This window comes from Hyperolius riggenbachi, chromosome 1, assembly GCF_040937935.1.
Source record: "Hyperolius riggenbachi isolate aHypRig1 chromosome 1, aHypRig1.pri, whole genome shotgun sequence".
Classification (NCBI taxonomy): Eukaryota; Metazoa; Chordata; class Amphibia; order Anura; family Hyperoliidae; genus Hyperolius; species Hyperolius riggenbachi.
The window spans coordinates 491,584,482-491,612,368 of record NC_090646.1 but is presented as its reverse complement, the minus strand read 5'-3'; the positions used below and the strand labels follow the sequence as shown (position 1 = coordinate 491,612,368).

Sequence of the window (27,887 nt, the reverse complement as noted above, 5' to 3'; positions counted from 1 at the left end):
GATATGACATAACCATGCAATATATATTATTCAGTATAAACTGTACTCTAATCTGTAATCAAATCTAATGTAGGTTATGCCACACTGTAATTCCTCTTGAAGAGCGTTCTGTCCTGAATTAAATCTGTGCCCTACCATTTCAGTCTCCATTTTGAAAATGTTACCAATCCGACTTTTAGGTTGATCATCAAAAAGAAACATTTTTTCTAGAGCAGAATGCATGTTCTGTATGGCTAAGAAACCACGTAGCAGGTAGAAATGAGCATTAGAGAAGAGTCAAAAATGTCAACATAGGTATTTCTACTGTAACAAGTCTTTATGAATGCATAAAAAGGGACAAGTTAAAAGAAAGTTTACCTGATTGGTATTGGCTGTGATATTTGTACAGCTTCACCAACACTGGAGATGGTATCACCAGGAAGTCCCGAAGCGATGGAGTCACAGAATGAACAACCACAGGGAAGCGCTCACACAGCCGCCCCATACCCTAATTGTAAAGAACACAACAATGCAATACTGTATATAAATCCTATGCAAAAGTTAGAGGCTGTCTGTACTGGCAAAAAGAAACATCTATAGTATCTGTTAGAGTTGGTGTTAGAATTCGGAACATCATTTCCGAATTCACTTCATCACACTTGACCACTATTCAGCACTGCACCTGCAGACAGTGTTGGGAGGGCATTCTCCTTTCAGCTGTGGAAGGAGGAGGTATGGAGTCAAGTGAAATGCACCTTGAAGTGCAAGTAAGGGAACTCCCTCTGACCATGTCCACAGGTTCAGTGCTGAATGATGTTTAAGTGTGATGTTAGGCTGAATGCAGAACAATGTTCCAAGTTCGAACACCAACACTAGTATCAGTTACAAACTGACCTGTAAACAGCAGATGAGGAGAGGCATGTGAGCGATGATGACTTTGCTGGATGTCTTAGATTGCAGCTTTTCAGACAGTTTGATGCACAGGTTCTCTGCACCTTTGGTATAAAAAAAATCAAGCATATGTATATTAGCATCAACTCAGAGACAAAGTTCACTGCAGACTATAACTCTTGATTACCACAGAGTCCATAGCATAATACCTTGTTCATCTTTTACTGCCCACACCATGAGGTCCACACAGGCTGCATTTGCCTGACATCTGAGCTTCAAGGGGCTCAATTCATTGTGTAACTTCTCTACATCATGAAGTATTTTCTGAAGCTCTGACTGGCTGCTATTAAACTGTTCAAGCACAAAATCATGGATCTCCTTCACAAATGAGGTTGGGAGGTCTAAAGAAGCAATACAGTAAAAGTTAATAAGCATTACAAAGATTTATGGCCTATAAAATAAAGCAAAACATCAGCAAATGTTTTTAGACTTTAGTTCAGCTTAAAGGACCACAGGTGCGAATATCTTAAAATGTAAATTATAAATATATACATATTGTGCGCGCGCGCGCACGCACGCACGCACGCACGCACGCACGCGCACACACACACACACACACACACACACACACACACACACACACACACACACACACACACACACACACACACACACACACACACACACACACACACACACACACACACACACACACACACACACACACACACACACACACACACACTTGTTTTCAAAAACCCCAATGCTGTAAAGGGTTTTAGGGAATTTAGTGTACATTTGTAATTGTGTTCAGAATTAAATCTTACAAGGACGTTTTAAAGAGAATCTGAAGCCAGATTAAAAATGGCTTTTTAGCTTATATTCAGCAGGGGCATGTTTGCCCCTGCTAAAACACCGCTATCCCGCGGCATAACGAGGGGTCTTTACCCCCCAAATCCCCTCCCGGGGAGCGCTTTCATGTGAGGCAGGGCTATGAGCTGCAGCCCTGCCTCACACGCGTCTGTCAGCGGCGAATCTCCGCCTCTCCCCCGCCCCCCTCAGTCTTCCTTCACTGAGAGGGGCGGGGGAAAGGCGGAGATCCGCCGCTAACAGACGCGTGTGAGGCAGGGCTGCAGCTCATAGCCCTGCCTCACACGGAAGCGCACAGGGGCAGCAAAATCCACAACCAAGTCCTGGATTTTGTAGGGGGGATTTGGGGGGTAAAGAACCCTCGTTATGCCGCGGGATAGCGGCGTTTTAGCAATGGCAAACATCCTCCTGTTGAATATAAGCTAAAAAGGCATTTTTAATGTGGTTTCAGATTCTCTTTAAAGAACCAAATGCAATTAAAATGATCAACGATCAATTGTTTTTGTAATACAGTATTAAATGGTTTTTTGTGTGATTTCTTCATTGACAAAATTATTCAGCCCCTTAAAGACTACCACTCTTCGTGCTCTCCAGCGTGGATGTTTCTCTCTCTAGCCTCTGACGCGACAGACACTAGAGGGAGAAACGTCCACGCTGGACCGCACGGAGGGTATGTATCTGCCGCTGCCTGCCGCCTGCATACACAAACTATTCAACGCTGGAGGGGAGCACAGAGGGGAGAGCAGAGGGGAGAGCCCGAGGTGAAGGGAAGGGGGGCGCCCCGCTGAAGTGCAACATGGCTTTCCCCTCATGCTGCATCCCCTCCAGCCCCCCAAAACAGACCCAATCGGGCCCCAAGGAGGGCCAGGGCCCCTCAGCGGGGGCAGGGGCTGCAGGCCCTATTCTTACGCTAGTGCTGGTGTGTTTACAAACATGGTGAAGTCAAGAGAATGGTCCAGGAAGACAAGAGAAGAGGTGATTTCTCTTCACAGGAAGATTGCAAAGATGTTAAACATACCAAGAGACACCATAGGAAGCATCATTTGCAAATTCAAGGCAAAGGGCACTGTTGAAATGCTACCTGGTCGTGGCAGAAAGAAGATGCTGACTTTGACTGCTGTGCACTACCTGAAGCGCAAAGTGGAGAAAAGTCCCTGTGTGACTGCTGAGGAATTGAAAAAAAGATTTGTCAGATGCAGTTACTGAAGATTCAGCTCAGACAATAAGGCGCACACTGCATAATGAAGGTCTCCATGCCAGAACTCCCAGGCGCACCCCCTTGCTGTCTCCAAAGAATAAGGGTCGACTGCAGTATGCCAAAAGTCATGTGGACAAACCACAAAAGTTTTGGGAAAGTGTTCTGTGGACTAATGAAACAAAATTAGAACTGTTTGGGCCCATGGATCAACGCTATGGAAGAGGAAGAACAAGGCCTAGGAAGAAAAGAACACCTTGCCTACTGTGAAGCATGGCGGGGGGGGGGGGTCAATCATGCTTTGGGGCTGTTTGGCTTCTGCAGGTACAGGGAAGCGTCAGCGTGTGCAAGGTACCATGAATGCTCTTCAGTACCAGGAGATATTGGATGAAAATGTAATACACTCCGTCACAAACCTGAGGCTTGGGAGACGTTGGACCTTTCAACAAGACAAAGATCCCAAGTATACCTCCAAGTCCACTAGAGCATGATTGCAGATTAACCTCCTGAGCGGTCTGGACGAGCTCAGCTCGTCCATCACCGCCGGAGGCTGCCGCTCAGGCCCTGCTGGGCCGATTTTTATCAAATAAAGTGCAGCACACGCAGCTGGCACTTAGCCAGCCGCGTGTGCTGCCTGATCGCCGCCGCTCTGCGGCGATTCGCCGCGAGCAGCGGCGAAAGAGGGCCCCCCTAGCCGCCTGAGCCCTGCGCAGCCGGAACAAAAAGTTCCGGCCAGCGCTAAGGGCTGGATCGGAGGCGGCTGACGTCAGGACGTCGGCTGACGTCGATGACGTCACTCCGCTCGTCGCTATGGCGACGATATAAGCAAAACAAGGAAGGCCGCTCATTGCGGCCTTCCTTGTTTATTCTGGGCGCCGGAGGCGATCGGAAGATCGCCTCCGGAGCGCCCTCTAGTGGGCTTTCATGCAGCCAACTTTCAGTTGGCTGCATGAAATAGTTTTTTTTTTATTTAAAAAAAACCCTCCCGCAGCCACCCTGGCGATTTAATCAGAACGCCAGGGTGGTTAAAGTCTGGAACATTTTGGAGTGGCCATCGCAGTCACCAGACTTAGAGACTCCGTAACAAAAATTGCGTCCTGTTTTTTATCATCCTACAAGTTCCAAAAGCTATTCTAATGTGTTCTGGATAACTGCAGCACTTTATACTATCACTGTCTCTGTAATAAATCAATGTATCTTTCCCCTGTCAGACTTGTCGGCCTGTGTCTGGAAGGCTGCCAAGTTCTTCAGTGTTGTGGTTCTGCTATGAACTCACCCTTCCAGGCCCCTCTCTGCACACTGCCTGTGTGTTATTTAGATTAGAGCAGCTTCTCTCTTCTCTCTTACAAGCTGGATAAATCGTCCTCTGAGCTGGCTGGGCTTTCACATACTGAGGAATTACAAACAAGGGCAAAGCTGTTTGCAGGAAGAAAAGAGCAGCCTGAAACTTCAGTGCATGGGGGAAAGAAACACACAAATGATCTGTTGAGATTCAAAAGGAATGCTGTATACAGCCTGCTTGTGTATGGATGTATTTTTCTATGTGTGGACATACTGTACATCAACCTACTTCCTGTTTTGGTGGCCATTTTGTTTGTTTACAAACAAACTTTTTAAAACTGTTTTTAACCACTTTTAATGCGGCGAGGAGCGGCAAAATTGTGACAGAGGGTAATAGGAGATGTCCCCTAACGCACTGGTATGTTTACTTTTGAGCGATTTTAACAATACAGATTCTCTTTAAATCCGATTGAGCACCTCTGGTGGGACTTAAAGAAAGCAGTTGCAGCGCGCAAGCCTAAGAAAGTGACTGAACTTGAATGGGCTAAGATACCCGTAGATCGCTGCAAGACACTTGTGTCAAGCTATGCTTCACGTTTAAAAGCTGTTATAACTGAAAAAAGGATGTTGTACTAAGAATGAATGTCACTTGGGGGTTGAATAAAACTGATAATGATGTGAGCACAGAAAAGACATTTGTGTTTATTTCATTATACATTTTATGTTATATTTGTCTGACTTACAAGTGCCTCTGATTTAATTGTAAACAAGATGACTGAAATGATCGAAATCAATGACCAACTGGCCAAAACACTCAATTTCAGTGGGGGCTGAATAATTTTGAACGTGAACGTGTACGTGTGTACGTGTGTACGTGTGTACGTGTGTGTACGTGTGTGTAAAATGAGCCATAAAATACTTTTCTCCCATGATGCTGTCACTTACAGTAGGTAGGATAAATATGACATTACTTTCAGGTTTGGGCTAGTCCATCTCTCCATAGGGGACTCTCAGCATGGCCTTTATTTTATTTAAAGACACTCCCTTGAAAAGATTTATACAAAGATGCTGGCCAGCCTCCCTGCTCACCATGCACTTTTTGGGCCAAAACGGTTCTGTCACATTTCTACTACTTACTGTAAGTGAACGCACCATAGGAGAAAAGTATGGCTCACTTTACTCTGGGAGAAATGCACTTCTTATTTGTATATGTTTACATATATTTTAAATTTGAAGATTTTTGCAACAGTGGTCCTTTAACCTCAACCAACACCATAGTGTTTAAAGAGCCTATTTCATGTAAAAAACAAACAAAACAAAACAAAAAAAACACATTCTATGGATTATTTTCTCATATAAAGTTAAAATTACTTGCTGGATCTTTTTCCTTCCACTCACTCCCTGTAAACCCAGTGTCTGCTGACTTCTGGCGATTGGCCCCACTCTCTTGCAGAGAAGTGCCATGACACTCTCTGTGCAAGATAGAGAAAGAAGCACAGAGGCACCACAGAATTTCTCTTCAAAGGGGGCAGGGCTACATGCCAGACGACAGCAGACACGAAGCTTGGAGAGTGAGTTCAAGGAAAAAAACAGGCAAGTATATGAGAAGAGGGAACATCGAATGTACTTTCTTTTAGACTGAATAGGCTCTTAAATTATTTCTGGGATCTGCACAGCAAGCTGCAAAAATATACAAGAGTATCATGGTCATATGCAGAATACAGTTTATTTCTCACGTGTATAGTTATTTCTACTTGGTAACAAAATGTAAATGCACTCTAGCTGGAAAAACAATCCTCTCCAGGTTATCTGTATAGATTAGAAGGCTTTAAAATAATTTAATGGAGATTCTAGCTTTATTCCTGATGTGTATAAATGACAACATAAGCAAGAGCCTTACAAAAACGTAAGAGGAATGATCAACCTCCTAGATTAGGGATGGGCAAACTATGGCCCGCGGCCGTACCCGACCCGCTTGCCCATTTCATCTGGCCACCGGATTGCATTTCCCCCCAGTAGGTGAACTGGCTTGCAGTATCCAACGGACACCGTGCTATTTCACTGGCTGCAGCTTACCTGTTACAGTCTGCAGGAGTCTGTATTCCAGCAAAAGGGTTTGGTGGAAAATGGCATCCAAAGCCTAGCACTGGAGTCTATTTGTGTCTCCAGTGCTAGGCTCTGGCCACCATTTTCCTGTAGTCCTGCTCTGCCCTGACAGCGCAGGAGATTTGCAGCCGGACTTGCTACAATGAAGGTTGAGGAGTAAGGCTGGAGGCCGAGAGAGGAGTCACCTCGCCTGGGGGCCAAGAGAGGAGTCACCTCCCCTGGGGGCCAAGAGAGGTATAACCTGCTAGGTGAGCACATTACTTTTTCTTTCAGGTGCCACTACTAACACCGGGTCTATTAGGGTGTCCTATTAGTGGGGAACATTAAAGGGTAACCCTGCCTCATACTTTATGGGGAAGTGCTGCCAAAAGTGTTTAAGGGGGGAAATGCTGCCAATTATGTTTATTTGGGTGAAATGCTGCCACATTATGTGCATTTTGGTGGAAGAGAGATACTGAAATGAAAATAATCAGAGCAAGAAAGGACTTTAGTTTATAGTTTATAAGTATTTATATAATATCAAACAATACAGAAAACCCACACTCCACACTTACCTTTCATGTTATACAGTGTATCTCTGAGCATCTTAAACATTGCTACATACAGTGGATCACTAAAAGTTTTGTAGTACAGATCTGCGCAGGGGTTTCCCTAAAAAAAAAAAAAATATATACAAATATATATTAATGAAAGCTATATGGATAGCACCATATACACAATAAATTAAAACATAAGATGTGACAAGACTTTCATAGTAAGTACAAATTAAGTCCTAATAATAACCAGATAGAATATAACCGTCACTTTGTGATCAAAATTCCATATGTTAATGTACACTATAATGCACAGTTTTAATAAAGACAAAAGCGGAACATATTGGCCTCGATTCATAAAAGTGCTGTCGGTAAGGTAAAGTTGAGCGGGGAAACACCGCTGTCGGTATTTCCGCCTTCAGGGTGGTAATTCATAAAAATGTTGATAGTTGTGACAGGCGTGCGGAGATATTCCGCTGTAGGCAGGCGTAAGGCTGTCGGGAGACATGCGGAAACAGGAGAAGCAGGCGGAGTCCCTCCGTGCACTGCTCTCTCTGCAGCTGCTTGGGAGATCTGTCCCATTCACTGCAATGTATTCCGCACGCAGTTCTCGCCACATCAGAGGTAGCGGTAATACCCGTCCGCATACCGCTACCTCTAATCTTTATGAATTGACTACTTGTTACTTTTGCTATGATAATCACCGCGCAAGGCGGTGATTTATCACTCTGCTCGCGAATGTTGGCTTTTCATGCGGAAAAAGCCTTTATGAATACAGATTTTGCTGTGTGGTCGGTAAAGTGAGCTGTTTTCAGCATTTCCGAATGCGGGAATACTTTATGAATCGAGGCCATTGCTGAAAAAGAAATTAATAAAAGATAACTAGGCCCATAATGATTCAGTGACAGTGTGGCTGATATTCAGCTACAGTGTGAATGAAGTCTGCCATGAAACAAGCACACCGGCCAGAAGGCAGACAATGGCAGATGCCATCCATTCTTTTTATAATGGAACTATTGTTTACATAAAACATACCGTAATTTTTTTTCTAACTCTTGGATAAAGAAGAGAAAACACAGAACATCTATCTGAGATATTACACGGACTATAATCTCACTGGAGCATTGGAAGTGAAATAAGGGACACAGACAACAACAAAGGCTTTGATTCATAAAGCATTACCACATTCGGGAATGCAGAAAACAGCGGACTTTACCAAGCACTTAGTAAAATGTCAATTCATAAAGCTGTTACTGTATAAAAAACTGAAATTACCGAGCAGTGAGGTAAATTACCGACTTGTGCGGTATTTACCTCAACACGTCAGTAAATGTCAATTCATAAAGCCTACAACAAGCGGTAATAACCACGATAATTACCGACACCTCTGGTGTGGTCTTAACAATGCAAAGTCTGTGTGACTCTGTGCTGGGAACACACAAGCAGAAGCAGAGACAGCTGCTGACTGACAGGAGCAGGGAACCAAGAAGCCAATAGAAACAGCCCATCTCCTGCTCGGATTTTGATAGGACCCGCAGGTTTCTCCGGAGGGACAAAAAAAAAAAAACTTTTCTAGCCTCAGGGAGCCAGCAGAGAATCGGAAAAAATCTGATTTCCCCAGAAACCCTTCAGCAGTGTAACCCATTCAGTTCCTGTTTGAATGTGACATATGTAAAGCTTTGTGGCGTTAATCTTAAAGAGAATCTGTATTGTTAAAATCGCACAAAAGTAAACATACCAGTGCGTTAGGGGACATCTCCTATTACCCTCTGTCACAATTTCGCCGCTCCCCGCCGCATTAAAAGTGGTTAAAAACAGTTTTTAAAAGTTTGTTTATAAACAAACAAAATGGCCACCAAAACAGGAAGTAGGTTGATGTACAGTATGTCCACACATAGAAAATACATCCATACACAAGCAGGCTGTATACACCCTTCCTTTTGAATCTCAAGAGATCATTTGAGTGTTTCTTTCCCCTGCATCTCTCATGCACTGAAGTTTCAGGCTGCTCTTTTCTTCCTGCAAACAGCGTTGCCCTTGTCTGAATTTCCTCAGTATATGAAAGCCCAGCCAGCTCAGAGGACGATTTATCCAGCTTGTAAAAGATAAGAGAGCAGAGAGAAGCTGCACTAATCTAAATATCACACAGGCAGTGTGCAGAGAGGGGCCTGAAAGGGGGAGTTCATAGCAGAACCACAACACTGAAGAACTTGGCAGCCTTCCAGACACAGGCTGACAAGTCTGACAGGGGAAAGATACATTGATTTATTACAGAGACTGTGATAGCAGAAAGTGCTGCAGTCAGCCAGAACACATTAGAATAGCTTTTGGAACTTGTAGGATGATAAAAAACAGGATGCAATTTTTGTTACGGAGTCTCTTTAAGCTACGTACACACATGTGACAACGATCGTTTGTTGTCAACGACGAACGAACTTTTAATTGATGAAAGAACGACCTAAGAAAAGTTAGTTTTAAAAGGAGTGTAACTATCAGATCGTTAGAACGAACGTTACATCACGTAAAAGTAAGTATTGCGCCTGCGCATAAAAATGAAAAGTTCCATGGAGAAATAGTGAAATGCGCATGTCAAGCCTAGTACAAACGATCGTTTCCAACGATGTACTAATTTTGCAAACGATCGTCGTTGGGAAAAATCCGCCAAGCTAGATCATTCGTTTTGAACAATGTAGCTCGTCCGTCGTTAGACTTCATGGTCGTTGGCTGCTTTTTTTCAAACAATCGTCGTTTGAAAGGATCGGGGAATGATCGTTTCAAACGACTATAGTCGCATGTGTGTACGCACCTTAAGTTGTCGCAATTAAAAAAAATGTTAAGAAAGCCTAATGGACAGCAGAGCCAGGACAAGGTCCTCCGGCACTCAAGGCTGAGACCCCAAAGTGTGCCCCTTCATCCCTCCCATCCCAGCCATCACACACTGATTGCTATTAGAATAAGAAGCACCCCAGGGCCCCCAATACCTTAATTTCTAGTTATCTGGTTTGCAATCACTGCAATGTATCCCCTTTTCTTATTTTTCTCTGCTTCAAACACAATAGGGGAATGATAGCCAAGTGAGTTTTGCGCCCCCTCCTACACTACACCCTGAAGCTAAAGCCTCTCTCGCCTCTGTCTTGGCTCTGATGGACAGAGATTCAGAGCGAGCAGAGGCAGTATAACAAATGTGCATTCTAAAGAGATGTTGGTTGCAGCACAATGACACAAAGGCATGTAACTGGGCACATGACATGCCTCTGTGTCCTATTAAGATTTGAAAAGGACGCCTCGGTTCTCTTTAAAGCGGACCCAAACCAAACATTTTTTTAATTCAAAATATTTAGTTGCACCACTCTGACACATACAAAGATAAATAAACACTCCTTCAAGCCTATGAGCATTTTAGTGCATGCTTTTCACCCTTCTCTTTTCATAACTAGGGTTATACAGGTGGCAGCCATTAGCAATTCCTCCATTGCCAGACACCACCTACTCCACCAGTTTGCCAGATTATTTCCCGGCAATATGAAAGGAAGGGAGGGGTTCCTCCAATAAATGTAAAATATTTTATATTTGTCATCATGCAGCTGAAAAAAGTCTGATATTTATTATTATAATTTAGAAAATAGATTTTATTTCTGAAATCTTGTATTTTTTAATTTGGGTCCACTTTAAAGGGACACTTAAGTCAAACAAAAAAAATGAGTTTTACTCACCTGGGGCTTCCAATAGCCCCCTGCAGCTGTCCGGTGCCCTCGCCGTCTTCCTCCGATCCTCCTGGCCCCGCCGGCAGCCACTTCCTGTTTCGGTGACAGGAGCTGACAGGCTGGGGACGTGAGTGATTCTTCGCGTTCCTGGCCACAATAGCGCCATCTATGCTGCTATAGCATATATCATATACCATATAGCAGCATAGAGGGTGCTAATGTGTCTGGGAACGTGAAGAATCACTCGCGTCCCCAGCCTGTCAGCTCCTGTCACCGAAACAGGAAGTGGCTGCCGGCGAGGCCAGGAGGATTGGAGGGAGACGGCGAGGGCACCGGACAGCTGCAGGGGGCTATTAAAAGCCCCAGGTGAGTAAAACTCTTTTTTTTGTTTGACTTAAGTGTCCCTTTAAAGGGACACTTAAGTCAAACAAAAAAAATGAGTTTTACTCACCTAGGGCTTCCAATAGCCCCCTGCAGCTGTCCGGTACCCTCGCCATCTCCCTCCGATCCTCCTGGCCCCGCCGGCAGCCACTTCCTGTTTCGGTGACAGGAGCTGACAGGCTGGGGACGCGAGTGATTCTTCGCGTTCCCAGACACATTAGCACCCTCTATGCTGCTATATGGTATATGATATATGCTATAGCAGCATAGATGGCGCTATTGTGGCCAGGAATGCGAAGAATCACTTGCATTCCCAGCCTGTCAGCTCCTGTCACCGAAACAGGAAGTGGCTGCCGGCGGGGCCAGGGGGATCGGAGGGAGACGGCGAGGGCACCGGACAGCTGCAGGGGGCTATTGGAAGCCCCAGGTGAGTAAAACTCATTTTTGACTTAAGTGTCCCTTTAAGTGTAAAGGGGACCTTATTTTACCAGCTCATCTGCAATTAAAAAAACAATACCAGCAATAAACAAGTGTAAAGAGTACCTCTGTAACTTCAGCTATTAGGGCATCTAAAGAGCTCAGCATTGGCTCTGCAACAATCTGCTTCACCTGCCAGGGATAAAGGAATAAGGAATTCAGTAATGATGACATCAGCGCAGAGGTAAAGGTCAAGCCAAAAATATTCAATTGTGGAGGAAGTGAAGAAAGGTTAGAAACCGGTCACAACTGTCATAGGGACAGGAAGGGACGCAAAATCACAAAGATCAAAACGAGAGAGTGAGACAGACAATGAGTGTATACGTGGTATTTAAAGAAAACCAGTGCTGAAATGGTTATGGAGTGAGACTCAGAAGTGAATCATAAATTGCTCACAATGGCCAACTGCCACTTTCTCTTATGTGATACCGATGACATGATTAGTGAGCAATGGTCTAGAGACAGCTGGCCAATGGGAGCTGCTTAGTGAAGGAGGAAGGGACAGGCGCAATTTAAGACTTAGGCCAGAGGCTCATTCCATAAATTGCTGTAAACAAGTCCCATTTCATATGTGATCGAATTTGCCATTAATTGACCAACAAGTTAAAGGAACACTATCGCGAAAAAAGTAGGCAGTTAAAAAAATGTGACAGATGACAGGTTTTGGGCCAGTCCATCTTTTTAAGGGGGATTCGTAGGGCTTTCTTTGTTTTCAACAGCATTTCCTGAAAAGTTGCAAAATCTAACTGACATAATAGTGTGCAAGTGATTAGGGAGGCCGACTGGTATCTTGCTATTTTGGCAGTTAAACTGCTGTTCAGGAAATGCTGTTGGAAACAAAGAAAGCCCTGAAGTTGAAGAGAAATCGAGAGCCCAATATGGTGTAGTATGTCAAAATTGATTGGATAAATGAAACAGTGAGATGGTAATACTCACAAACACGGGTTACCACCTAGGTAACCACTCATTAGGCAGGTGAGGAGATTAGACCTGTCCTCACTCAGGATTAAGAAGTCGCTCTCTGTAGATAGGAAGAAAGGGGGTAGATCACCCCTCCACCTGGGGTGGACTCAAATATATTGGTAGGTGAACAGAGGCGCCAGAAGGATAAAAGTACATAACATTTTTTAAAAATTGCTGGGAGGAAGTGGTGGACTCGCCTCCGTTAAAGCAGACACCAAGGACTGTAAATGTATAGATATACACATTTATTGAAAATACCCCAAAGATGCAACGCGTTTCGCGGGCACAGCCCACTTCTTCAGGCAATAAGCAGGGGATAAACAGCAGCAATTCAGTTATAGCAAGCAGAGCACCTCTGTCTACACAGTACGCTCCTGGTCACATCAGCGGGAGCGAGGACACGGCAACGCAGGCGCAGTGTTTTTCAGACTTTAAAGTCTGAAATTCCAGAAGTGATCCGGAGGCGGGGCCGGAGCATCGGTGAGTGGCTGCGCGGGCACAGGATGTCTGCGGGGGACCATTAGAAGCCCCGGGTAAGTTCAACTCATTTTCCTCCGACCCCCCTACAGTGTCCCTTTTAAAAAAATGCAATGATAGCCAGATTCTAAAGCCCTAAAGTTCAGGAACTTATTTGAAATGACTATAGATAAAAATAAAATAAAACACACATTCATAAATGTAAATCGTGTTTAAAATGACCTGTTCTACAATATGATTTTTATAAACATATTACATGAAATTAAATTCTAAAAATGTACCTTGGGAAGTGGTAAAAGGAAACAGTGAGACCACTGATGGTGTTAAAACAAGATATATACAGCACACGCATACATAACTAAACAGGACAAAGCAATGACAATGTAGTGGTCTCTGGGGAGGAAATGTGACTGTACCATGCACAGTAGCTGACGCAGGGTTTCCTGTGGCATGTCAAAGTCCTTGTTGTTTACACCAGTGAAAAGAGGAGACACAGAGAAACTAGAGCTGATAGTAGTGAGGTAATAATCTGGATCTACTGCACTGCCATCTGGTAAATAGGAACCTGTTGGGATGAAAAAGATCATGTGAAAATAAATGCATCCTCAGGATCTACATAGGATTCTCTGTACAATGATCATATTAGTTTATGCAGTTGTTCCAGCACAGCTCCTTTGGCTACAATAAAGTGTCAAACACGCATGACCATTGTGGCATAAAGAAAAGTCTATGTGAAATATTTTAATTCACTGACAGAGAAGATTACACTGGCGTGGATCTGCGGCATCCTCTTCTGCACACTTGTGGATCTTCGCTTGGGTGTTTACTCTGCCCATTTGGCCTGGTTGATTTACAACTGACAGATTTGCATCACAAAACTGGGGCACTTGTTTTGCCCTGTAAGTACTTTTCTCATGAAGCGGTGTCTACTGTGGAATATTAAATATTGTATGACTGACCAGGGGGATTCTGTGTTCCTTTACTGTATGCTCATAAGAACATATACAGGTAGTCCTCGGTGAACGAACGAGATAGGGACTGTAGGTTTGTTCTTAACCTGAATCTGTTCTTAAGTCGGAACACTGTGCTATCTCTGTCCCCTGTACCTCCTCTGTGCCTCCAGTGTCCCCTCTGTGTCACCTCTGCCCTTTGTACCTGTTCATACAAGTTTAAAAGCCATTTTTTCTTTGATTTTTGTTTTTAAATCCAATTTGAAAAAAAGTTTTTGGCTTGCTCCCATGGAAACAGGGAATCCATGCCGTTCGTATCGGCGGGTCGTTCGTAAGTCGGGGACTACCTGTACCTATATTGTGTGCCTTTGAAGAAGTAACAGTCTAAGGTTGTGAAATGCACGAGGCTGCATCTTATGCCTAGTACACACCATACAATTTTCTGTTAAGTGGCCCATACACTCAGCCGATTATCGATCGATCGAAATTGATTGACCAATCGATCAATTTGTGGCCGATTTCGATCGATTTTGGCCGATCTGACATGATGGAAAATCTAGGTGGATCTGTTGAGATGGCTTATTTTGCATTGGACCTAATGAAAATCTGATGGCAAACAAATGCCATCAGATCGATTTCCAATAGATTTCATACTGAAATCTATTGGAAATCTGTTCCTAGTAAAAATGTTCCTAAACACATCAGAGAGATCAGAGATCTCTCTGATGATCTATCTGCTGCTAATCTAACGAGTGTATGGCCACCTTTAGATTTTTTGTAAGATTTTCTGTACTTCGATTATTTTCTGTAAAGTACTGGTAGAGACTGGTCATTATTTCTGGTGCATTGTCTGCTGGTCCTCTCCTGCTGAGTAGAACAATGCCTAATGCTGGGATTACACGATGCGTTTTTTGCGTTCGATTCGGAGCGCGATCTATTAGCCATTCGATTTTCTGCTCGATTCTCTTATCTTCCACTCGTTTTTCTTTGACTTCTATAGGAAATCGAGCAGAAACAAATCGAGCAGAATATTGGACATGTCAGAATTTTATCATCGAAGGCATCTATCGGAACGATTCTTACAAAAAAACGTATTGTGTAATCCCAGCATAATTGCTAGGCAGACAGATGGTTAGAAAGATAATTTCCAACATGTTGGCAGGTAAATCTTACAGAAAATTGTATGGTGTGTACTAGGCATAAAGCTGGTGACAATACCATGAGGTAGTGGCTATTATTATATTATATTCACCTGTCCCTCTGAATGTTTTTTTACGACCTATTAAAAGTTATGTTTTATGATTTGAAAGTGTGAGTGACGCAAATGAAACCCTCCTTTTTTTTAATCACAATATTGTTGTAGGAGTCTGAAGGGGACTAAAAAAAAAAATTAAAAAAAAAGGGAGGGGGGGATGGGGGTCGGGTTATGTCCTTATTTCCTCTGTCTACAAGGTTATCTGTAAGTAGAGAAGGATCTCAAACTGCCATCTTGACCAGGCCAGGTCTTTCCAGCAAGTTGAACCCAAGAGCAAAATAAAGGTGGCCATACACTCGTTAGATTAGCAGCAGATAGTTCATCAGTAGATTTTCTGATCTATCTGATGGGTTTAGGAATGTTGTTTTTACTAGGAACAGATTTCCAATAGATTTCAGTATAAAATCTATTGAAAATCGATCTGATGGCATTTTGTTGCCATCAGATTTCCATTAGGTTCAATGCAAATTGATAAGCCACCTCAAGAGATAAGCCTACATTTTCCAACATGTCAGATCGATTGAAATCGGCCGAAAATCCATCGATTGGTCAATGGATTTGTGAATGATTTCGATCAATCGAAAATCGGCTGAGTGTATGGGCCCCTTAAGAGAACACAAGATGCCAACACGTGATTCTTATTACTGTGGCGTAATGAATGTCTGTTAACACACTACCTTCAAAGTATGGGATGGAGGACCCTGCTGGAGATCCAGGAGGAGGGACAACACGATCAGGGCTAACCTGCGGATCAAACAAGAGAATAGACATCAGATTCAAAATAGAAAAAGTATACTACTTCACAATAACAGAAAATGTATTAAATGCGACATTTGCACAATACATTAGTAATTTACCATATATATCATTGCTAAGAGGTCTGCTCCCTACTTCTCTAAAAAGCAGAGATGGAATCTCCACACTTAAGGAATGCAGATGGGAAAAATATTCTACATATTAATACAGAATTTATATATAATTAAATATTTAAACAAGTTGAAAAACAGAAAAATGAGCCTGCTACAAGGCCTTGTGTCTACACAATTCCAGTAGGTTTTGCGAGTAGTTGGTGACATCAGACTCAGCGACTCACATCTACAAGGGTTGCATCTGAGACCATGCTTATGTGCCCTAAAGCCCTGTCAAAGTTGACATCTGCCTAAACTTGCCCTGCCAAAGCTGACACCTGCCTAAACTGAACATTGCTGATAAGTGGTTTAGTTAAACACGTGACAGAGATCATAATCCTGCCCCACTCGAGGAAGTTTGTTTAGAAGCTTTTTTATTTTTATTTTTTTTTGCATTTTTAAGGCTGGGTATTGTTACACATAAACCAAAGCAAAGAATGCTAAAAGCCTCAGAGCTGATTTGTTACTAATCAAACATTCAGTCACTGTAAGAAAAATGTTTTGGAGAAAATCTAAGTGACTCCTGTGCAACATACTTGATCTTGGGCACTAAAGCTGGACTTACTCCAAGTCCAACTTACTGGGAGGTCTATGAGCTGGTGAATAATGGACTCTAAGCACTTGAGCTGTGGCCACTAGGACGCGCTCTAAAGGCAGTAGCAGGATTAGGGAGTCTAGACCAGGACTCCTTACTGAACAGGTGCTGGCTTACTGAACAGGAAAAGCTAAAATTTGAACCTAGGTCTCCTGTGTCAGAGGTGCGTTATTGACTTCATACTTTTCTCTTTTTGATTACTCTTGTGATTGCTTTGGTTGAAAGTAGTGTGAAAGAGTGGATTTGTCCCTCAACAGTGACATGGTCTGCCATGGCTTCATTACTCTGCTTGCTTTATCAATGGTAAATGAAACTATTGTTTGTATAAAACTATTTCAGAGTGCAGATACACAGTTCAGTACCTGAGAGCCACTAGATACGCTGCTGGTCTTTCTCTTCAGTGAGTCCCCTTGACAAACAGTCAGCAGAGAGTTAGGCAGAATAGATCGAAAATCATTGAAGGAACGCCTACGGATCCCTTCCAGCTCTTCTGGAGCTTTTAGAGACTGAGTCATCATCTTGGGAAAAAGCTTGGACAGGAGGGATTCTTCAGAGTTGCTGTAGCGACCAAATGCCCGGGAAATACCAATCAAACAGGGAACAGCATATTTGCATAAGTATTCTGCAGGAAGACATGGTAGGCATTCATTACAATCTGTAGAAAGCACATCAATTGCAAAACAAGAAGAAAGTTTTGCCCAGCCAGTAGCTTTTTCATGCCATTAAAGGTGAACCAGTAACATTACAAGAACATGAGCAAATGCAGTTTGAAATTTCAGACACAAGGTAGAGCATGTAAGTACCTATGAATATCTAACTGAATTCCATGGGTCAAGGAACTCTATCTAGACCAACAGGTACAAGAGAAATGTGACTTTACTGAACCTGACCTACGAATACACACTTAACCACCATAAATTACACATTATTTTAACAAAGTTATAATTACCTGCCAGAACTTTTCCTCCTGTATCCCTCCCGGAGCTTCCAACGTGTAGCCTCCCACCCAAGAAAACCACCTTGGTGTTTTCACTAGCTCAAGTAGAGTAAACACCATGGCATTTTAATGCAGAGGGGTGGAAGACACAGAGCTCTGGGAGGGAGTCTGGAGGAAACGGCCTGCCATGAGGACCCATTGTAATTTACACTGGAGGTCCGTGTTAAATGGTTGGGCTCTCCAGGGAATAATTTCTCCACATTTAGCCTCATTTTACACTCTCTCTTTACCAGCAGAAGCATCTTATTTTGCACTCTCCGTTTCCCAGCAGAAGCATCTTCTTCTATTATTTCTAAATTGGTACAGGATGAATATTAACACATATAGGTCCTGATTCAGTAAACTGCGGGAAGATTGCCACGCACAGGCAGCACATCACAATTTTACTGTTATTACCACTGACAGCATAACATGAGTTGCCTAATTAGCATGACCCACGTTACCAAAGTAACAAGTGTTGGTAGAGTACCCTAGCAGTACTTGCGTTACTTAGGTAATGTAGGCTGTGCGAATTAGGCAACTGGCACTATGCTGTCAGCAGTATTAAAAATTGATTTGCCATTGTTTTGCAATGTTATCTATGCAAAAGAGCTTCTCTGAGCTCTCTGACCAGTTTAGTCAGCTACAGCTCTGTTTTCTGAGGCGCTTATATTTCAAAGAAACAGTGAAAGACAACTTCAGGTAAGATTTTTAGGGCAGGGGAGTTGAAAAGGTCATTAGCCCTGCTCTGTGTCATAGTTTACAATACAGTGTGGTTTGTAGATTGCAAATATGATAGAATAATGCAATGCTTAAAAAAAAAAAAAAAAAAAAGAAAACTATATACCTGAATAAAAAAAACATGAGACTCTTTTCTTTGCTACTAATGTCCTATCAATTATCCATACTACACATACAATATCATAAGTTTTTTTCCACGCCAGTGTCACTTTATTGTGTTTAAACTACTATGTGGCAGGCGGAAGTAGGTTTGTACTAAAACCACCTTTAGGTCAGACGTCAGACAACTAGTGCAGAAGCCGCTCTCCTGCACACGTTGAATAGCCTGCGGCGTGTCGTCGGGATGCTGCGGTGCAACGCAATCAGCAGCGATAGCCATTAATTCACCAGATGAGAAACCGCCAGCTCTCGACGATTAAAAGCTCGCAGGTGCGTCGTACCGCAACGAATCGAAACGCTGCATCGGGTGTGAAAGGTAAAATGAAAGTCTATGGACTTTGGTTAACGCAGAGTTTCAACTGTGTTAAAATGCAGCAAATGGGCTCTGGCGTGAAAGAGCCCTTAGAGCACTTTATGACAAACAGCTAAACCGTGCAGTTTAGCTGCCCATTTGCCAGGGTTAAGTGCCTTCTGGTAGCACAAAAATGCAACCGAATAGGAGAGTTTGTAACCACGGGTGTGGCAGCAGTTGACACGCGGTCAAAAAAAAAAAAAAAAAAAAAAAGATGAAGGTCACATCCAGGGCGGGCGTTCGCAAGCATATGCATTGATTGCCACAAGTGCTGGACGTTTGCAACTGGCTTTAAGTGCCCTGTACATAAACAAGAACGGCTCACAAGCAGTTAAAGGACAACTGAAGTGAGAAGAATATGGAGGCTGCTATACTTATTTCCTTTTAAACAATACCAGTTGCCTGGCAGCTCTGCTGGTCCATTTGGCTGCAGCAGTGTGTGAATCACACCAAAAACAAGCATGCAGCTAATCTTGTCAGATCTGACAATAATGTCAGAAACAACTGATCTGATGCATGCTAGTTCAGGATCTATGACTAAAAATATTAGAGGCAGAGGTGCCAGGCAACTGGTATTGCTTAAAAGGCAATAAATATGGCAGCCTCCATATCCCTATCACTTCAGTTATCCTTTAAGGGCTCTTTCACAGTGCAACGTTAAAGTCGCACATTATAAAATACTTTAACGCAGAGTAATGCACAGCAATGCAAAGTCTGTGCGACATTCACAGTGCACACGTTGCTTTAGTGTGTAACGTGTAGCGTTATTAAAAAGTGCTGCATGCTGTGCGTTTAGCAATGAATCTGCTGCGTTACTTGTGTTGCACATGCTCAGGAATGTTTTTTTTTTCCTTTTTTAAAATTTTCTGCATGCGCCATTTTCGTTCCATAGCAAATACATTTTGTAACGAAAGTGTATATGCATTACGTTAGCACCGCGTTGTGCGACCTTAACGTTGCATCAAACACAACGTCCTACTGTGCAAGTAGCCAAACTGTTCTGCTGTCAGCTCAGTTATTTATCTGAAAGAAGCCTTAGAGATGGTTGTGGTATATCAGAGGTCATCAAACGTTTTGGGTCGAGGGCCGGGTCAACATACTTCAGACTGCTGGGGGGCCGGAGTATACATAAGATGATGTATTTGGGGGCCAGACAGTGAAGCATACCCAGGTGACAACCTGAAGTCCAATTGGACTGCAGTGTCACCTGATGTGGAATTTGATTGGAAACTAGCAAATTATTGCTTTCTGGCTTCCATGTGGACGGGTGGTGCCAGCACTCCTATTCTATTTGTGAACCATCAATATTTAAAGATTAGCTAACCGCATTTATAAGTAATACATTTTGTGCGTGGGGGGCCGGTAAAAAAGCCTCAGGGGGCCGCATTCGGCCCGCGGGCCTTCGTTTGAGGACCACTGTGGTATATGGATGCAAAAACAGAGAACTGCTATAGATGTCCGCGGCAGAGAGTAATCCGGTCCTCACATAATGTTCAACACATTCTCAGAACTAGGTGTTTAACACCGCTCGGCATGAAGCCATGTTCATATACTTACTATTTTGTTAATAAAGCAAAATAAAAAAAATGATTTAATGAAAATGAATAAGCTTCTCTGAAATCCCACAGATACAAAGTGCTTAATGATTGGCCAATCACTGACCAATTCTACCATCTCTATGTGGTAAGAGGGTTTACCTACACAATCTGCTCATAATATTTAATATCAGTTGACTCATATTAAATGGAGGTGGTAAAATTGGTCAGTGATTGGACAATCATAATTGCAAGCGTGTACCAGGCTTTACTAAGGTACTGCCAAGTAGGCCTGAATTTTAGGATAAAATTGAAATGAGCGATTTCTGTTCGAAATCACGATTTCGATTCGATTTACGATTTCGTTCAAATCAAGCTTTGTTTCCCCTCTGTGCCTCTCTGTCCCTCTCTCTCTCTATGTGCCCACTCTGCATCTCTGTGCCCCCTGCACTTGCTGGGATTTGGGGGAAGATTGAAGCTACTTCTAACTTCCCCATGTGGAAATAACGTCATCTCAGAAATTGCCACTTTGACGATTCTGAAATTGTGAGCTTGGTGATCATGATTTCGATTTATCGTTCAGGTCTACCGCCAAGCATCTCCCGATTTAATCTAGGATCGCAGTAGTGCTAAAGCAGCCCATAACAGGAAGCTGCATTGATGTTGCTACTATGGATGGTTAATGCATGCAAATTTATGCAGCTTTTAAAAAGGACTTCTCTAATTTAACCTCGCCTGAACTCGATTAGTCTGTATTTCAAGCTGCATAATTTCGCATACAAAATTTGCACAATCCTGCATAGACTCTTATTTGCAACTCAGTAACCATTCCTAGTTGCCACGTGTTCGATCCTGAGATTAGTACAGTGCACATTTTGCATGGTAATTTCAAACACGAAACTGATCAAAGATCTATGTTAATAATATTTAGTCCAATACCTGTTTAGTGCTTACATCTAGACAGTGTACAGTCTTGTCATTAGTGATTCCTCAGAGGCGCTCACATTCCAATCCCTATCATAATCTAAGCCTAAATTTGGGGCAATTCAATTAACTTAAAGTGAACCCGAGGTGAGAGCAATATGGAGGCTGCCATTTTTATTTCCATTTAAACAATACCAGTTGCCTGGCAGTCTTTCTGATCTTCCGGTATAAGTAGTGTCTGAATCACTACCCTGAAACTAGCAAGTGGCTAATCCAGTCAAACTTGAGTCAGAGCAGCTGATCTGCATGCTTACTGTCTTCAGCTAAAAATATTAGAGAAAACGGGATGAGGGGGGCAGCCAGCAAACTAGTATTGTTTAAAATGAAATGAATATGGCAGCCTCCATATCAATCTCACCTTGGATTCCCTTTAACTACATGTTTTTGGAATGTAGAGGAAACAGAAGTTAGGGTGAATGCTGACACTGAACTCAGGTGTGTGATTCTGTTTCTATTTTATTTAATTTATATGTGTATACTGGCAGTAACACTGAATATCAGGGCTGTGGAGTCGGAGTCGTGGAGTCGGGCAATTTTGGGTGCCTGGAGTCGGAGTCGGGAAAAAATGCACCGACTCCGACTCCTAATGAATTTGTAACTGTAATTAAAATAGAAAATATGATAAAATGTTCTATTTCTCAGATAATAGTCATTAAAAATAATGTATATATACAGTATATATACAGTAATAGCTGTGCTTAGTCCACAAAAATGAAATAAACCAATCAAAATTAGTTACTTGTGCTGCTTCAATAAAGCAGTCCCCGTATTTTTAAGGTCAGATTGCGACTGTATATATGATGTGTACACAGGAATCTCTTATATATACTAAATAACATCTATGCTGTAAGAATAAAGCCTGATGTGTAGCTATGTCACTAATAGAGATGGTCAACGAGATGGAAATAATTCTGCATTGATGCTGATTTATGCAAATGTATGCACTCCCTTTGCTGATGAAATAAAATAATTTGATAGGTTATTAAAATTTGGTTTGGTGATTACAAATTAAAGGGTAACTGAGACGGATGAAAAGTAAAGTTTTATACATACCTGGGGCTTCCTCCAGCCCCCTTCAGGCTAATCAGTCCCTCACTGTCCTCCACCACCCGGATCTTCTGCTATGAGTCCTGGTAATTCAGCCAGTCAGCGCTGTCCGGCCGCATGCCGCTCCCACAGCCAGGAACATTCTGCACCTGCGCAATAGTGCTGCACAGGTGTAGTATGCTCCTGGCGGTGGAGTGTGTGCATGCGCACTACGCTTGACTGGCTCAAGTACCTGGACTCATAGCAGAAGATCCAGGTGGTGGAGGAGGACAACGAGGGACTGATTATCCTAAAGGCGGCTGGAGGAAGCCCCAGGTATGTATAAAACTTTAATTTCATCTGTCTCAGGTTTACTTTGTTACACAGTAGTACTATACTCTACATATGCACTCCCCACAGAGCTGCAGGGAATCCACTGAGAATGCTGTGCACATTGAACACAGAGGTGTTGTCTGTTTACAATCTCCTCACATTCTTACATGCACCCACACTTGATAGATGTTCTTTGTTCCGGTTGTACCTTTTACAAGTACTCTTACCAAGGACTAGTTTTAGTCTAAAGGGAATAAATATAGTAGTCTACATATCCTTCTCACTTCAGTTGTCTTGTAAAATTCCTAAGCCTTGGCAGTTAAGAGACGAATTTCATGTTACATACTTTTAATCAACAAAATTGTAATATGCAAATTAGAGGAGTCGGAGTCGGAGTCGGTGGAATCCTAAACTGAGGAGTCAGAGTCGGAGTCGGTGGATTTTTGGACCGACTCCACAGCCCTGCTGAATATACAGTATTTATTGTATTTCGCAATGTACTTTCAACATTATATTTAAGTATTAGTAAACAGTGATGCATTAGCATGTTTAATCCAAGGCATTTTCTTTCAGGCCATTGGATAATATGCTTCCCCTATGCCTGATTGGCAGGTGGATTTGGATTAGCATATGGGTGTGTGTATATATATATATATATATATATATATCTTTGTGTTAGCCATGACTAATAAGGATCTTTCGATCTGGAAAGCGGCGGGGTCTTCAGCCGCCTGTATTGTTTTAAATAAAGAATTAAATTTGCTTTACGGACTAGTGTGGACTTTTTCTACACATTGCTTCCTTGAGCTAGCCCCTCGGTCTGCACTGCCATTTAGCATATGTGGTTGCCGGTATACGTGGAGGTCAGAGCAGCTTTCCTTCCTTCCTGTCTGATTCAGCAAACCTGGACTAAGGGGAAAAAAATCTGTTAGCTGGCGATAAGATTTGCAAACCTCAACAGTGTGGGGACTAGTGAAAAGTTATAAAACAGCCGCATATGAGTTTGATACAGGAAGAAGATTTTATTTTTTAATATGCTATTATCCTATACTTGAATTAGGCTGGAAGCACACTTACATCGGCGATTTCTCAGGCGTTTCTGGGGGGATTGCAGTGCTCTGTGTTCATTCAGTGTTTTCAATCGCAATTCTTGCACACAATTTCCTGCAATCGTTAGAGATTTTTGGGATTACCACAATCCAAAAAATCTCTCACAATTACGTAAAATTGTGTGCAAGAAATGTAATCGAAAACACTGAATAAACGCAAAGAACATGGGCCACCAAGGAATGCATTTAATTTGCAAATGGGTGCAACACAAGGTAAAAAGAAAACTGCTGTGCGGTTTAATATCGCAGAAAAAATACCATGAAAAACGTGAATGAATGCAATGACATGCAATTACCGAGACAGCCATTGACTACAATGGACAGTGCGGAAATGCGCATTTTGCTGGGTGCAGTAAACCGCACAGGATTCCAATCTATGCGCTCTCTGCATAACTGAATTTAGCTTCATTTTAAAATACTGGAATATGATTCACATTGTTTATGCTGAAAAATAACTATCAATAGCACACTCATGAGGCCAGTATACAGGCTAGACTGAGCTTAGTAAAGTGGCCAAATCTAGCGCATGTACTGCTGCAAGCTAAGCAGGATGGAAAATAATGGACCATTTCCTTTTAGTCTTCAATAAAAATAATAAGTACCATGGCACATGTACAATACTAATTGATTTGATGCACCCAGTATACGTATTTTATAAACACATTCAATGTCAATTGTTTAATGACTGATAATGCACATAAGTTTGGTTGTATAAGTATCTCCAGCTGTAAACGGAAATTCATAATTCTCAAATTAAAAGAATGTACCCAGTGTGAGCTCCAAAGACTCCTTATCTGATCTGCTTACCTTTGTCTTGGATCTGCACTGACTGGCACATTCCAAGCAGACATTGCATCACATCCAGAATGGTGTCCAGGATCTACAGAAACAGGGCAAACGAGTTACCTATTGCCTGAGATGTGGATTCCAGATATAGTGCAATACACTTCATATGCACATAAATATCTTGATAAGCAATGAGCTTGGATTAGTGCAAGCCTGAATAATGCCTGAGTAACGTCTTCGACAAAGCCTGTTTGACTAAAGGCCCGTACACACGCTGTACTAAAGGCAACGAAGGGTCCGTCGTCACCTCCCGCTGGGCGGGCGTTCCAGCGACAGTCCGGCGTGTGTACAGTCTGTCTGCAGACTGATAAGGCTGTTTCTGAGTGATCCGCCCGGCGGATCGTTCAGAAACAGCCTTATCAGTACGCCGCGACGACGGACCAGTCGTTACCTTTAGTACGGCGTGGTTTCCACTAGTGCGGTGTGATTCAGTTTCGGAAAATGCGAAAACTAATTTGCATGCGGATGCGAATTCGTACGCGTTTGTATGCAAATTTTAAAGCGAAAACGAGTTAAAATTTGCATGTGTTTGTTAGTATGCAAATTTAACAAGGTCATTGACTGTGTGCTTTTACATTGATTTTAAGCGAAAACATACGCGAATTCACATGGGAAATTTTTTTTAAAAAATTATCGCATAGCGAATCGCACACTAGCCTTGCGGTGTGCAAATTCTGATGGCTCTGTTGTGCAGATTTTTTCTGCCCAGTCCACTGCACAGAATTTCTGACAAGTGGAAACAGGTCCATAGATTTATATTGGTTATGCAAATCTGCATGCAGAAAACTCATGCAGAATCGCTCTAGTGGAAACGGGGCCTTACAGGTTCCCAACCACAGTGGATTAGCCCATTGTTTAGAAGTTATCACACTTCTATTACCCAAATAGTCTTCATTGGATAAATCAATTGTCCTTTAACCAATGACTATAGACAAACCTTCAACAGAAATCATGAGAAAAGCCATGTACAGTACTTTGAGATGTAAATTATCCTGCACAGGCATTGGGGGCTGTTTCACAGCACAACATCAGCAGATTCAGCACACAGATGGATGTTTCATAATGCCAAGCTACAGCAATAATTCTATGCCCTCCCAAATTCCACTGTATATCAGAGCAGCTGCTCATAAGTAGTTGTTAGCAGCTATATACTTATCAGTGGAACTATGATGGTGGATTTTGCGAGACTTCAATTCAATTCAATTCACTTTATTGTCATTGTGTAACACAACGAAATTGCTTTTCATGACAACCTCACGGTGCATATAGGGAACATAGTGATAGTAACAAGGAAGAGAAGAAATTATACACATATGCCAGGTATTACAGATATTTAAACAATTTGTACACAGTGTTAATTATTTCAGAGAGGATTCAGAGTTCATCAAGTTTATGGCGGATGGGAATAAGCTGTCTTTCAGTCTGTTTGTGTGTGTGCGGATTGATCTAAAACGTTTACCTGATGGAAGGAGCTCAAACAAGGCATTTCCAGGGTGAGTGTTGTCCTTAATAATGTTTTTGGCCCTTCTCACACTGCGAGTATTATACAAAAGTTCCAGTGATGGTAGTTCAGTGCCAATAATGGCTCCTGCTGTTTTAACAACTCGCTGCAGGGCTTCTCTAGTAGCCTTCGTGCAGCTGTTGTACCAGGCAGTCATGCAATTGGTCAGAACGCTTTCTATAGTGCATCTGTAGAAATTAACCAGCAGCTTCTGTGGGAGGTTAGCGCTCCTTAGTTTTCTCAGAAAGTAGAGGCGTTGTTGTGCTTTGCCAGTTAGAGCTAACGCATTGTCAGCCCAGGACAGGTTCTCTGCGCTGGTGACTCCCAAAAATTTGAAGCTGGAAACTCTCTCCACAGCCTCTGCATTGATCATTAGCGGTAGGTGAGTGGTCTTTTTGGTGGTCCTAAAGTCAAGAATAATTTCTTTGGTCTTCTTTGTATTTAATAACAGGTTGTTAATGTCGCACCATGCAGTCAGGTTCCTAACTTCTCTGTATGCAGCTTCCTCATTGTCTGATATAAGCCCAATGACAGTCGTATCATCTGCAAACTTAACAATTATGTTTGAGGTATGGATAGGCTGGCAGTCATGGGTGAAAAGTGCATAGAGGAGAGGGCTTAATACACAGCCCTGTGGCACGCCAGTGCTCAGGGTAAGGGTGGAGGATGTCTGTTTTCCTAGTCTGACAGTTTGAGGGCGATTAGTAAGGAAGTCCAATAATCAAGTACATATGGAGGGAGCAAGACCTAGTGCATGGAGTTTGTTGGTCAGCTGGCTAGGTACAATGGTGTTAAATGCTGAGCTGTAGTCAACAAAGAGCATCCTAACATAGGAGTTGGGCTTTTCCAGGTGTGAGAGGGCAGCATGGAGAGCTACACAGATGGCATCCTCAGTCAATCTATTTGTTCGGTAAGCAAACTGGTGTTGATCTAGATTTGCTGGGATGGAGGCCTTGATGTGTGTGGATACCAGTCGTTCAAAGCACTTGGCGATGACAGGGGTTAGAGCAACTGGTCGATAATCATTAAGACAGGTTATCCTAGGATTTTTTTGGGACTGGCACAATGGTTGTAGATTTAAGGCATGAAGGAACTATACCCAAGAACAGAGAGAGGTTGAATATTTGTGTAAAAAATTTCGCTAGTTGACCAGCACAGGCCTGGAGCACACGTCCTTGCACACCATCAGGACCTGCAGCTTTCCTGGTGTTGATATTTGTGAGTGCTTGATGCACTTCATGCATGTGAAGGATTAAAGGCTGTGAGTCTGTAGTGGGCCCAAAGTTGACTGGAGGCCAATTGTTGTCTTTTTCAAATCTAGCAAAGAAGTTAAGTTCCTCTGCTAGGCTGGGGATGTTATTGTCCAGTTTATATTGAGTGCTATTCTTTTTGTAATCTGTGAATAGTTGAATGCTTTGCCACATCCTCTTTGGGTTTGAGTCATTTTCAAAGTTTTCCTCAATCCTTTGTTTGTATTTAAGTTTTGCATTTCGTATGCCTTTTTTCAGACTTGCTCTGGCTGAAGAATATGCTTCTTTGTCCTGTATTTTAAAAACTTTGTTTCTATTCTTTAGAAGTTCCTTGAGTTCTTTTGTAATCCGTGGTTCATGATTTGGGTAAACCGTAATTCTTTTGTTGACAGTGATGGTGTCCACACAGAAATTAACATATGACAATACAGAGGAAGTACTCGTCTCCGGGTCTGTTTCATGAAAGAAAATATCCCAGTCTGTATTTTCAAAGCAATCTTGGAGCTGAGA

General features: G+C 42.6%; 1 protein-coding gene across 5 annotated transcripts in view; it reads right to left on the bottom strand.

Annotated features, from left to right (window-relative positions):
• The window catches only part of LOC137522841 (phosphatidylinositol 4-kinase alpha), a 179,153-nt gene that overhangs the window by 126,352 nt on the left and 24,914 nt on the right, over positions 1 to 27,887 (bottom strand). For all 5 annotated transcript variants that reach the window (XM_068242974.1, XM_068242980.1, XM_068242988.1 and 2 more), the window contains exons 5-13: positions 24,588 to 24,660; positions 16,928 to 17,187; positions 15,740 to 15,806; positions 13,274 to 13,422; positions 11,484 to 11,549; positions 6,877 to 6,973; positions 1,080 to 1,271; positions 874 to 974; positions 358 to 487 (exon numbers count right to left, since the gene is read on the bottom strand). In XM_068242974.1, the coding sequence (XP_068099075.1) occupies positions 358 to 487; positions 874 to 974; positions 1,080 to 1,271; positions 6,877 to 6,973; positions 11,484 to 11,549; positions 13,274 to 13,422; positions 15,740 to 15,806; positions 16,928 to 17,187; positions 24,588 to 24,660 (1,135 nt within the window). The remainder of the gene's footprint in view (positions 1 to 357; positions 488 to 873; positions 975 to 1,079; positions 1,272 to 6,876; positions 6,974 to 11,483; positions 11,550 to 13,273; positions 13,423 to 15,739; positions 15,807 to 16,927; positions 17,188 to 24,587; positions 24,661 to 27,887) is intronic.